This window comes from Chiloscyllium plagiosum, unplaced genomic scaffold, assembly GCF_037043375.1.
Source record: "Chiloscyllium plagiosum isolate Xiang-an unplaced genomic scaffold, Cpla_swu_hap1 HiC_scaffold_42, whole genome shotgun sequence".
Taxonomy (NCBI): domain Eukaryota; kingdom Metazoa; phylum Chordata; class Chondrichthyes; order Orectolobiformes; family Hemiscylliidae; genus Chiloscyllium; species Chiloscyllium plagiosum.
The window spans coordinates 7023532-7036371 of NW_028270180.1; the positions used below are offsets into that span (position 1 = coordinate 7023532).

General features: G+C 38.5%; 1 protein-coding gene across 6 annotated transcripts in view; it reads left to right on the forward strand.

Annotated features, from left to right (window-relative positions):
- Nucleotides 1–11235, forward strand: part of hmg20a (high mobility group 20A) — a 48314-nt gene extending 37079 nt beyond the window's left edge. For 2 of the 6 annotated variants that reach the window (XM_043680409.2, XM_087982183.1), the window contains exons 5-10: nucleotides 94–226; nucleotides 653–690; nucleotides 5163–5235; nucleotides 6075–6290; nucleotides 8428–8560; nucleotides 11079–11215. In XM_043680409.2, the coding sequence (XP_043536344.1) occupies nucleotides 94–226; nucleotides 653–690; nucleotides 5163–5235; nucleotides 6075–6290; nucleotides 8428–8560; nucleotides 11079–11082 (597 nt within the window). In that variant the 3' untranslated portion in view covers nucleotides 11083–11215. Of the gene's footprint in view, nucleotides 1–93; nucleotides 227–652; nucleotides 691–5162; nucleotides 5236–6074; nucleotides 6291–8427; nucleotides 8565–11078 lie in introns of those variants that run through there. The other 4 variants (XM_043680410.2, XM_043680413.2, XM_043680412.2 and 1 more) reach the window with 3 other exon arrangements.
- The last annotated feature ends 1605 nt before the right edge of the window (nucleotides 11236–12840 follow it).

Here is a 12840-nt window from a genome sequence, read left to right on the forward strand (position 1 = left end):
AGTTCTCTGTTTGGCACTAATATTGTAAATTCTGAGTGCATCCCATCCCTGTGACCATTTTGTTTTTCTAATCAGTCTGTTCTGTCTATCCAGCATTATTTAGATGAGGCAGAGAGAGACAAAGAGCGTTACATGAAGGAGCTGGAGCAGTACCAACAGACTGAGGCTTATAAACGGTTCAGCCAGAAAGCAGATGACAAACGACACACGAAAGGACTTAGCCAAGGTAAAATAAAAAGGGAGGCTTGTTGATCAACTGGAATGTTGTCAGCAGTTTAATCACTGGTGCAATTAGCTCCTGTAAAGTGCAAATTCAGTTTTTATTTCCCCTGTCTTTGTTGTATTTGCTCATGCTAGACCCCTCTGCATAGCAACCTGAAGGCATTTTTTTACATGAAGCAAGTAAAAACAACTGTCCACAACTCTTCTTCAGTTGGCTGCATTCCCAAATATAAAGATCGGGTTTGCAGAATCAACATCATCTGTGTTCAGGAGAGAACAATAAAATTAACCAAAACAAAAGTTGTATTTGTTGTCCTCTGACATAAATAAGAAATCAAACTGAGATTAAAGTCAAGTATTATAAGTGGCTTGAGTCCAATGAGTGCTAACATATGTGGAATTTTTTTTTCATATCTCCCCTATCTTTTAGATGAAGGATCTCGAGCCAACAACATGCCTGTTACTGAGGTAGGACTAATAATTAATTATTTTTACATGTGCAATGACGGAGAAATTGTGAATATGTTTATAAAAATACAACTGGGAGATAGGATATGTCTTTAATGACTAAATAGAATCCTAGCATGATAACAACACAGGGAGAGGCCATTTTTTTTTATATCTTCACTAGCTTTCTGTAAGAATAATTTGTTGAGTCCCATGTTCTTCAAGTAATTATCCAATTCCATCAAATAACTCAATTGAATGCCTTACTATACTCTTGGGCGTTCATTTCCAAATCCTAACAGTTTGTTACATAAAACGTTAATCCCAAAGTTGCAACTATATCTTTAGTCAATCATCTTCAAATTGGTATCTTCTTGTTCTCAATCTCTCTGCCAACGAGAATAGTTTCTACCTACCTACCCTGACCCTAATGATTTTGAACACCTCTGTCAAACCTCCTGTTAGTCCCCTCTGCTGCTGAAGCACATATCCATATTTTAGTTACCTCCAGGATCAACACTGCTGTGCTTTCCTGGGCTAGACCCACTTCCACTCTCCGTAGCCTTAAGCTCATCCACATTACTCTGCCCCTATTCTAACTTGCACAAAGTCCTACCTCTCTCATCATAATTTTGCTTACTGACTGATGTTGTTTCAGGGCCCACTCACATTTCAATCAATAATTCTTATGTCATCAACTTCTCATTGTTTGTAACCTCTTCCAACCGTACAACTCTCCAAGAACTCTGCTTTCTTCCAATTTCAGCTTCTTACATCCCCCTCTTCCTGCATGTCTCTTTAATAGTTTTCATTCAAATAAGCTTGTATTCTAGAAATTTCCATGTGATTGGTGAGTATTAAAAAAAAGTTGTAATTCCCGAGTCATGAATATATTATGACATGTTAACAGCACAGCTCATTTCAGCTTTTCCACACCTGTATGAGCTAAATATTAGTTTCTGAAATCATATGCAGTTACACTTCAATAATGCAAAGAAGAAAAAAGTATTCACTTTAATTGGCCCATGCGGAAATCACACCTTTTTCCAAAAGTAAACGGGGGGAAAATGTGTTAAAGCGGCTTCAGTTTTCATGTTGCCTTATTATTATTTTAAAAAAATTATTAAAGTGTGCTCTTCATGCTATAAGTAGTTTACAAAATCTTGAAGATATGGAATAGAACTTCCCAGCAGAAGACTCATAAAAGCATCCCAGTAACAACAGGCAGACTGATTTAGAGCATCGTTTCACAAAGGGGGGGATTGGAATCCCAGTGGGGTTGTGAGTTGAAGTTGTGAGTTTGCAAGGCAGCAATGATCACCGTGGGCCTCCAGCTGAGTTACAGGAGATATGATCCTGCATTGCATGTGCACGCGCGCACACACACACACGTCTTCTCCAAGATTCATTCTCACTGTTCCCTCCTCCCCCTCCTTTCTCTCAGGTCTCACTGATGGGTCATGACAAGCCTCCAAATAGTTACAAAACAGTGTTGGAAGCACCAATGTATAATCCTTCCAAAAGCAGTTAGGCTTTGGTAAAATATTACATTCCACATCCGTACAGCGGAGGATGCTGCAGCTGTCTCAGCCTTGATCCCAGCCAGTGGATGAAGAACCACGGGGGAATGTTGGAGATAGAAAACACATTGAAATAAATTAGCAAACTAGCCAAATTATAAAAGGGATTAAAAATGGACTTTGGAAGTTTGACATGTAGTGACTTGTACAAATGACTTGAAAAAATAAAAATAGCTGACAAATTGATTGTATTGAATTTTCCTTAGTTTAAAAGAAATGTTTGTGCAGTGATTAATAAGTAGGATCTGCATTTCCTAAAATAATGTGGATAGGTTTTGAAAGAAGGCCCCACGGACTGGAAGGTTAACTTTAAATTTGGAAATGACACTATTTCTACAGGGGGTTGTGCTATTTCCATCAAATAAGCAATAGGAACTACTTTTTGTTCATTATGGTGACATCTTGAAATGATGTTCTCAGTTGAAGTTCATTGAATATTATGATTTGCCAGAATTAATGCTGCAAAGGGAAACTGTATGATGTTTTCCAGATAACAGATGGATCCACTCATTTCTCTTGAAGTTAGATCTGCAAGTTTTTTTTATCCCCTATAAGTAAGATAGGCAAGGTGTGTTTTCAACTATTCAACATGGGCCATTTCAAATGAATAGTTTTTCCTTCTTTGAATTACTATGTGTAACTGCATCTGATTTCAGTAATTTATACAGGACTATGGGTTGACTGTATCCCATGCAATTATGCATAGACCTAAACAGATTCACTGATTGATTGTTTGTGTGGTATAATAGCTGATCACTGACCTTTTCTTTTGCTATATTACATGTGCAAATGTGTTTTTCAGTGATCCTATATATGTAGATTTGACACCAGATTTAGTAGTTAGTATTTTATCTCATAAAATTTAAACACTCCTACAAGGCTTCTAATAACCAGTTTTGAAACTAGTTGAAATTTACTCAGGACTTGTGTGTCTGGGAGCTCTTTTGATTGATATTCTCTGAGCACTGAAGCCATACAGTCAAGCAAAGTTTTAGGTTCCAACCCTAATCTGCGCTTAGTTACCTGCTGCTGCTGCTGCTCTAACTGAGATCAGCTAAGTGATAACTACTTCAGGAGTAAAGGTTTCTTTAAAAATAGACTGAAATTACTTTAACTTTTATGATCACTTTTGAATGGCAATGTCTAGAGAGCGAATGTTGGCTAAGCTCTGACTCAGATCAATCAGCCTCCACTCAGTAGCCAATTCGTCAGACAATACAATTAGTACAATTTCTGCAAGAAAGCAGGAAATTAACAAACAGCTAACAGGCTGCGGGTGGAAGGATTGTTCATATTTTAGTTGAGGTTTGTTAACTCCAGCAACATAGCTTTCCCCTCTCACTGCCTCCTTTAGAATTCACTGTTGCTTAATAACTTTGTCAGAAGACGGAGGACACCTACAACTCAGTAACCTGTTTCCAATTGTCAGTCCATTCTGTAATCTTCTATTGAACTACACCCAGGAATAGTCTGTGCTGATTGTTTCTTTGCCTCCGCTTTGTGACTTCTCTCCCTGGCCATTTGGATAGATCAAAGACTGTCCATGTAAGTCATCAGAATGTGCTATCCTTAGTTGAGACAGTGTTTGGGAAAATGAACATTAGTTATGGAATCATACACAGCATGGAAGCAAACCCTTTGGCCCAACTCATCCGTGCCAACTAGGTTTCCTAAACTGAACTAGTCCCATTTGTCTGTGTTTCGCCCATATCCCTCTAACCTTTCCTGTCTATGTACCTGTCCACATGTCTTTAAGTGTTGTAATTGTACCCACCTCTACCACATCCTCTGGAAACTCATTCCATATATACACCACCCTCTGTTTGAAAATTATACCTATCAAAGCAATGTGACTTAATTGTGGCACCAAAGTTTGGGAACAGATTAACTATGCAGTCTTTTATCTTGATTGATATTTAAAAGCAGAGCTGAAAAATGTGTTGCTGGAAAAGCGCAGCAGGTCAGGCAGCATCCAAGGAGCAGGAGAATCGACGTTTTGGGCATATGCCCTTCTTCAGACTTATGCCCAAAACGTCGATTCTCCTGCTCTTTGGATGTTGCCTGACCTGCTGCGCTTTTCCAGCAACACATTTTTCAGCTCTGATCTCCAGCATCTGCAATCCTCACTTTCTCCTGATATTTAAATATAAAAGTTTGTTTATGGAACTTGGTGTCTAGGTGTTCTGTCAACTATCATTTGTGTTTTCTAATTGTATTACTGGAGGTAGAGTACTATAGAAAAATTAGTTTGAGAGTGGAAGAAAATGCTTTAAAACCCACCAACGTTCCTTCCTTCAGACGAGTCCGTATGATCTTCAACTTTGTCTATAAATACATTTTTGATTTATCTTCCATGTAAAACAGTATGTTTATGGTCGTTAGGTTTTATAAACAGCCTGGTAAAACAAAGTAAAATGTACCTTGTTTGCAAGATGCAGTGAAAGAAAAGCAACCGCCAAAGGACAGCAAGAGTGAATATACGTCTCATTGAAGATCTAATATAATTAGTGCCACAGTGTTGCTGACTTGTGGGAGGGTGGCAAATGAGATGTCAAGGATTTCCTGAGTAGTATGCAGTGCACTCTTGCATACTTCCTGGAAGCCTGTTATCGAACAACATGAACAGAGTGCGAAAGTAGACCTCTACTCAGGCCTCCTATACCTGGAAGAGAGGTGAGGGGAAGAAAAAATAATTTATATCAAAAAACTGGCAAATATCTTAAAAAGAGTACTCTGGGATTTGTTCTCGAAATATTTTGTGGGAAGCTGTTTAATGTGGATTCTGTCGTGATGCTATTGAACTGTTGGTAATGTGCAAAAGTACAAAAGGAAGCAAGTGACTAGATTTTTCTGGATATAGAGAAAATGGATAATAATTCTGCTTTTGTTTGATGATCTGTGTTTTTACAAAAGCAGGGTGAACTGAAGGATCGATCTGTATTGGATATTCCAATTTTCTCTGAGGAATTTTTAGACCACAGCAAAGGTAGGAAGTGCCGATGTAAATATTATAGTGCAAAGCATTTAATTATGGGGAAGATAACATTGAAGCTTTTCATTGAAATAAATCAAAGTAAAATATTGAATCTACTCATTTAGCACTATTTACCTATGTCAGGGAACAAGCATGTAGTTGTAATCACACTTACCCACCTTGTTACAGTTTTCTTTCAGTTCCTTCCCATGCGTCAACTTATCCAGTCTAACCTTATGGTTGATAGTGTTTGCTTCAACCATTAACATGAAAAGTGAATTCCACAGTCTTGCAACGCTTTCTGTGCAAATGTTCTTCCTGCTCTCAGTTCAAAATAATTTGTGTTTAACCTTATAAGTACTCTCTCTTTCTTGACTCCTCGGCTGCAATTTTCATCGATCTACCTTGTCCCATCTTTCATAATTTTAAACATTTCTAATGAGAAAAGATCATATTTTTTAAGTTTCTTCATACTTGCATATTCTCTCTTTCTAGACCACATCTGAGATCATCTGAATTATACCCTCTTGAAAGTTTCAATGTCTTCTCAGTGCTGCACATAGTACTCCAACTGAGGTCTTAAGATTTTATATAGCTTATTGTTATATTTTGGCTGTTATGTTTTATACTTCTTGAATGAAATCATCGAACTGAATTAGCCTTTTTGTTCTGTGCACCTGTATCTCTAAATCCCTCGATTCTTCCACATCACTAAGCCTATTTAAATTCATAGTATAATTGCTGTTATTTACTTTAAAGCATGGGAGGTTGACAGGTTTTCCTTAGTTTCTTTGTTATATGTTCTAATTTGAACCCCAAATGTAAAATGTAATTATTTTGGATTTTGGCAGCTCGAGAAAGGGAGCTCCGACAGCTGCGAAAGTCCAATATAGAGTATGAAGAAAGAAATGCAGCCTTACAGAAGCATGTAGAAAGCATGAAAACAGCGGTTGAGAAGCTGGAGATTGATGTGATGCAAGAAAGAAATAGGAACGTTGTCCTTCAGCAGCACTTGGATACTCTGCGGCATGCACTGACATCAAGTTTTGCTACTGTACCATTGCCAGGTGCTTCAATCTTGTAAATTTAGAACATTACACTTTTAAAATTGAAAAGTGGAAACATTTCCAGGTGAAAAAGTGGGAAATAAATGTAACAGGCAAGCTCATTGCCTCTGATTGGTATCGAGAAATTTCATGATGACAGAGGAAAAGTAAGCAAGCAAGCTGGAGCAAAACTCAGTTTATAAATTCTGTGGAATGAGCACAGTTCATTTATGTGCATTCTCTCCATATTTATCCATTTGTAGTTCAACTCCAGTAGTATACTGAAATGTCCTCTTTTGAAGATCTAAGATAATGCTCCAGTCCTGTGACTCATTGAAGACAATTAAAGTTTTGGCAAAGTGCGAAATCTAATCTCATGGTTTACTTGTGGTACAGTACTGAATCATAAAGATCAGAAAGTCTCCAAGGTATCTCTCTAAAGCCAAGACACATACCGTGGTACTGTTGTTGGTTTTTTTGATCCTGTAGAAGTGAGGGACAAAAAAAATCAGGCAGGTTGTTGTTCCAGATTAATAAGCTTGTATTCCTGCTGCAAATTGTTGTGGATAAATGCCTCGAATATAGGCAAGTACAGGCACGTTTGTCTGGATTTTTGCATTTAGAATAGTCACCCTGGCACAATATCAGAAAATTGCCACTGACCATGGAAGCAATTAAATTTGGAATAAACATCTTAAGAGTAAGAAAGAGAAAATGGGAAACATGACATTGGTACTTGTTAACAAGACTCACACTAGGATGCTGTTTATTGTCATCCAGCAATCTTCTTTTTGTAAATTAGAAATGTCCATTGAAACAATATAAGATTCCAAGGCAGCTTGGCTAGAATTACACTGAAACCAAGATCTGGTTTTAGTTCAAGGATTCTTTACACTTTGAAAGTCGCAGGAGTAATCGGACCTCAGGGTTGCTCTGGGAATGGGATGTTCTATATCGAGTGTCATTTATTGTGCCAAACTTTCACAAGGTGATAACCTGATCTTACGGGAGTTGTGTATTGAAAGATAAAAATGAACATTGAGTATAACTACTGACAGTGGATTGCTGCCACATCAGACTAAATTTTGTGATGTTGGCATTAACAAGGGGCAACAGGTGTCTCATAAAGAATGTTGCTGCTGAAGACAATGTTTTAACAAATATTGAAGAAGCAGTGTATGCATTTTGCTGTGGAGTACAAAGTGATGCACTGGACTCTTCTCCATTATTTCTTAACAGCAAGTACTCAATTTTGGCAAGACTAAGATAGGGTAGTTCAAGGAAGGCAGTGGTGAGATACTTTATGCTATTTCCCTGTACCTCTCAGTGCCAAATTAGGAGCTGTTTTTGTAAAAATTATAGAACTTAAAGATTTTATATCCTTGTTTCATATTTATTATTGATGAATGTAATTACAAATCTCTTTAATTCTGTTTACTATCCTCATCCTAAACTTATATCTTATAATATCTTATAAAACAGGGATGTTTTAATTTTCCAATTCTGTCCTCTCCTGAAGCCACGAATATTGTTGGTACCTCAAGTTATAATGTGACCATTCTCCAGATGTGAAATTTAAAGTGAATGACAATATCTTCTTCCACTTAGTTATTTATGCGCAATGATTTTTCTGCTGGGAATCTGTTGTTAATGGATTCTAACCAGTCTGGTCAACACATTTTATTTGATTTTATCTGTTTATTAGTCCAACAGTTCTCTCCTATAGCTCTAGCTATTCCTCTATTATACGTATTTTTAATCAAACCATTCAGATATATTATGACACGTCTTCAACCCAAGATGTTCTGGTCCATAGAAACATTACGACATGCCACAAAATTCCTTTTGTTTCCCCTTAGTTATCAATTAATCCATCAAAGCCATCACCTCTTTCCTCTCTGATCTTAATTACTTGTTATATTAATATTAACCAGCAGCAAACAGGATGTGGTTTGGTTGACTTGATCATCATGGTTAAATATTCCACATTAGAGTTCGCCTGAAAAGAACAACCATCTGGGAAGGTACTATAGGTATTCCAGAGGGGTGTGATGCTTTCAGGGGAATGACTGCAGTGATAATTGTCAAAATAATGACACTAGCCTGTTTCTGATGCTGTTGTTATTCTTTAACTGGAAGTTTTCTTATTTTTTTGCAGGCTCTGGTGAGACACCCACCCTGGAAACCATTGATTCCTACATGAGGAAACTACACAGTATTATTCTATCCAACCCTCAAAATAATGAAAATCTCATTGCCACAGTACGTGACTTAGTAAGTCAACTTGACAGGTGAGGAGGCAGTATCCGGTATCAAAGAGTACTCTGTGCTGACCCTCAGCATACTGTCTGAGATTATCAGCAGCCAGTGGGGAATCTCTATATTTGATGATTAATTTGAGGCTTATTTAGACATTCAAAACTATCCATGTTTGCATTTACTGTTTTTCCAGTGATTATTGGTTGGGGACAGTGTTGTGCAACATTGGTGAGAGTTATGTTACAGATACAACATGGATTGGGAGCAACACGATGGCTCAGTGGTTAGCACTACTGCCTCACAGCACCAAGGAACCAGATTTGATTCCAGCATTGTGTGACTGTGTGGAGTTTGAATGTTCTCCCCATATTTGCATAGGCTTCTACTGAGTGTTCTAGTTGCCTACTACAGTCCAGAGAGGTGGAAGTTAGATGGATTGGCATGCTAAATTGCCACATAGTGTCGAGGATACGCATGACAAATGGAAGATCCACTTAGCATTACAGGGCTAGGGTGAGGGCATGGGTCTTGGTGGGATGCTGTTCGGAAGGTCGGTGCAGACTCGATGGGCCAAATGGCCTCTATCTACACTATAGGGATTCTGTGGATGCCGCAAAAATATTATCAACATGCAAGATAGATTAATAGCTAAGAAAGCCAAATGTAAAATGATTTAGCAGTCTCTGGTTTGTGCGATGTCACAAAAAATCAAAATCAAGAAACTGCCTCTCGAACAGCACTCTAGTTGTATCTACATCACATGGACTGCAATGGATCAAGAAAATGGGTCACCACCACAGTGTGGATGGCAATTAAGGATAAGCAATAAATGCTGGCCTAGCCAGAAACACTCACATCCCATGAATGAATAAGAAGACAATAAGTTTTGTAGAATTAAGAACAGGAAATGAGCTTTAAAATGGAATTTTGCGGTTCATTTTGAAGCACAAACCTGGCATGGCTGATGTCTGCCTATCCTTCATTTTTAAATGCACTTATTGAACCCATGAGAGTATATATAAATGATTTGGATGAAAATTTCGCTGATTTGATTAGTAAGTTTGCAGTTGACATGAAAATTGGTAGAGCTGTAGATAGTAAGGAAGGATATCAAAGGATATAAATCAGCTGGAAAGTTGGGCGGTGAAATGGTGGATGGCATTTAAAACGGACATGTGTGAAGTGATGCATTTTGAGAGGTGAAATGCAATAGAAAAGTACACTGGGCCCTTAGGAGCATTAATATACAGAGGGATCTTGGAGTCCAAGTCCATCGCTGCTGGTGGAATAACTTCACAGAGGCTGGAATCACTCTTTATTTACATTGAACCGTCCTTCACTTTAGAGCTGCCTCATACAGAGTCAGGCGCCAGAGTGTCAATATTTCTGCCACTCATCTTTCTTTATATGTCAGCCAAGACTTCCTGATTGAATAGGATTAACAGCCCCAATCAGGGAACTCATACTGTATGAGGTCCAGCTGGCTGACCTTGTAGCAATCATTACAGTGGCAACACAAATGGATAAGGTGGTAAAGTAGGTATACAGCATGCTTGCCTTCATTGGTCAGGGCATTGAGTGCAAAGGTTTCCAAATCATGTTGCAACTGTATAAGACATTGGTCAGGCTACATTTGGAGTTCTCTGTGCATTTCTAGTCACTGAACTATAGGAAGGATGTGAAGGGTTTGGGGGTGGTGCAGAAGAGGTTAACCAAGATGTTACTGAGATTGGAGTGTATTAGCTATAAGGGGAGGTTGATCAAACATGGATTGTTTTAGAGCATCAGAGGCTGAGGGGTAACCTGATAGAAGTATATAAAATAATGAGAGGCATGGACAGGGTCGATGGTCAAAGTCTCTTTCTCAGGGTGGAAATGTCAAATACTAGGGGACATCGGTTTAAGGTGAGGTGGGGAATGTTTAAAGGTGATGCGCAAGGAAGATGTTTTAGACAGAGAGTGGTGGCACCTGGAACGTGCTTTAAGGATTGGTGGTAGAAGCAGATAGAATAACAATGTCTAAGCAGCATTCAGACAGAAAATAGACAGATGCAGGCTATGTGTAGGCAAAAGTTAGTTTAGAATAGCATAATGGTCAGCACAGACATGGTGGGCCAAAAGGCCTGTTCCTATCATGCACTGTTCTGTGTTCTGTGAGAACTTCAAAAATGCGCAAAGAATCTGGATGAGTTACAAATGACTCTCATCCATGGGCTTTGGCCCCTACAAGAAGTTGATTCTATCATGACATTGGAGGAGTGGTGGTAGAAAAGGAGAGATGCTTGGTGGTAAGGGGGAATTCACTCTTAATGAACTGAAATCATATAGAAATGTTTTAATATTTGACATCTGTTAGTTTTCAAAAATGTTGCAACATCTGGGTTGAAACCAGATGCAAAGGGGAAAATGTTGGATGATTAACCAGAAAGGCTTTAACATCAGTGTTCCAATTCTGAAGAGATTATGAAAGATTTGTCAAGGCATAATGCTTTAATGGAATGGGATTTTTAAATTCAACTTTTGTTTTCTCCCCTTTCCCGCCATATCCAGTTGAAATCGTGATTGATTCTGAGGGCATCATCATCTGTTTACACAGCTCGAGCAGTCTGAAATGGAAGATGCCACTTAGACTTGCAAAGAGAATGAAATGGCAGCTACTGTCTGAGGCCTTGGAGTTCAGCTTGCTTTGGGGAAGAACTGTTCCCAGCCACAGGTCTTCTTTCATTTCTAATGCACTGAAAGTCTGCCGACCTACAGGGGACTGTTGTGTTGCCCCTTATTCTCTGGAAGTTTGATCTCTTCTCATTCCATCACTGGGTGACTAAATGGATGACTAAAGCCAAATGTTTCTGTATTATTTGTGTGAAACCTTCTCTTGTGGCATTGAAGGCTTTGGGTGCTTAATCATCAAATTTATCTATTCAATAGCTTTTTAAAAAACAAAACAGATTGTTCATTTTCCTTTTCTACCTTGAAAATGGCAACATGTCCTGCACATAGAAGCAAGCTCCTAGATGAAGCTGATTTTAATTATTTGAGTTGATGACTTTCTGAAATCCTGAATGTGTTTACCAAACCAGAACTTTTTTTAAAAAAATCAAGAGTCCCTGTGGTTGAATAGGCCAATGTAAAGGTAAATTCGGCAAGTCAGGGAATTCCCAGATTCAATCGCTGGCCTGTGCTGGCTTCCTTGGTCTCAACCAGTTAATGGTGATGCAATTGGCCATAACTGCTCCAAATGAAGTGGAATTGGGAAAGATTGCCCAGAGTTCCCATCCTGTTTTGCTATCTAGTCATTCCTGCTTCAATGTGTATATTTGGCAAGGGAAAGAATCAGCTTTAAATGCCCCTCAATGACATGGGGAGTGTATGTGGTACGTGAAAGTACATGGTTGGTGAAGACTGAATCTAACGAATCAGAATGCAACATAGCGCAGTTAGTTAAAACATACTATATTAGCTGAAATATGAAAAATCGAACCGACAGCTTGATTATAGAGTATCAGTGGAACAGTATTTCAGCAACATCTTCAAATGAGGAGAGAAAACTAGCAACATTTTGCATTACTTGCCATGTATTAAACTCAAATTGAGATTGGATTTGTGGAAATTATTTTGTATTGGTATGTAAATCATGAATTCCAGTTAAATGACCTGGAGAACATCTTCATGTTGTGGTGCTTTTAATACATCATTGTTGAGACTGGAACATAACCCCAGACAATATATTCCAAGACTTGTCTTTTGTTTCATGTGAGGCTGGTTTATTTTTAATGATCTTGGGGTTTTTTGCAGGGGGACTGGGGGGTGTTGTCACTTAGGCAATGAAGTCTATTGCATCTATGAAATTGAGACGAATGGTCTACTCTAGGTTTGTTGAAGGGAAAGGTTGAAATAATTACTGAGGCTTCGTGGGTTGCGCTTGAGAGTTTGAATCAAAGCCAATTGAGGGTCCTATTTCCTTGGATGGATTCAGTTTACATAGCGCTAGTGGGTCAGGTGGATTTCTCAGCTTGTGTCTATTTTCAGAATCTGCAGTATCTAACCAGTGTATGTGACTGATTAACCGATTGCGTACCAGAATCTCTCTGAATATTTAGGAAAATGCACCTCAGATCAAACCTTTAACCTCAAAGAATAGAGGCCATCCTCATCCATGAACTGGGCAGGTCATTTCATATTCCTATGTGTTACCCATTGATCTCCTCCATTGGAAAATGCATGTGGATATCAGGTCAAGTACAATTGCATGTCTGTTATATGACCCCCTAATTATTACATAAAGGAATGAAATATTGAAACAAGCTCAATG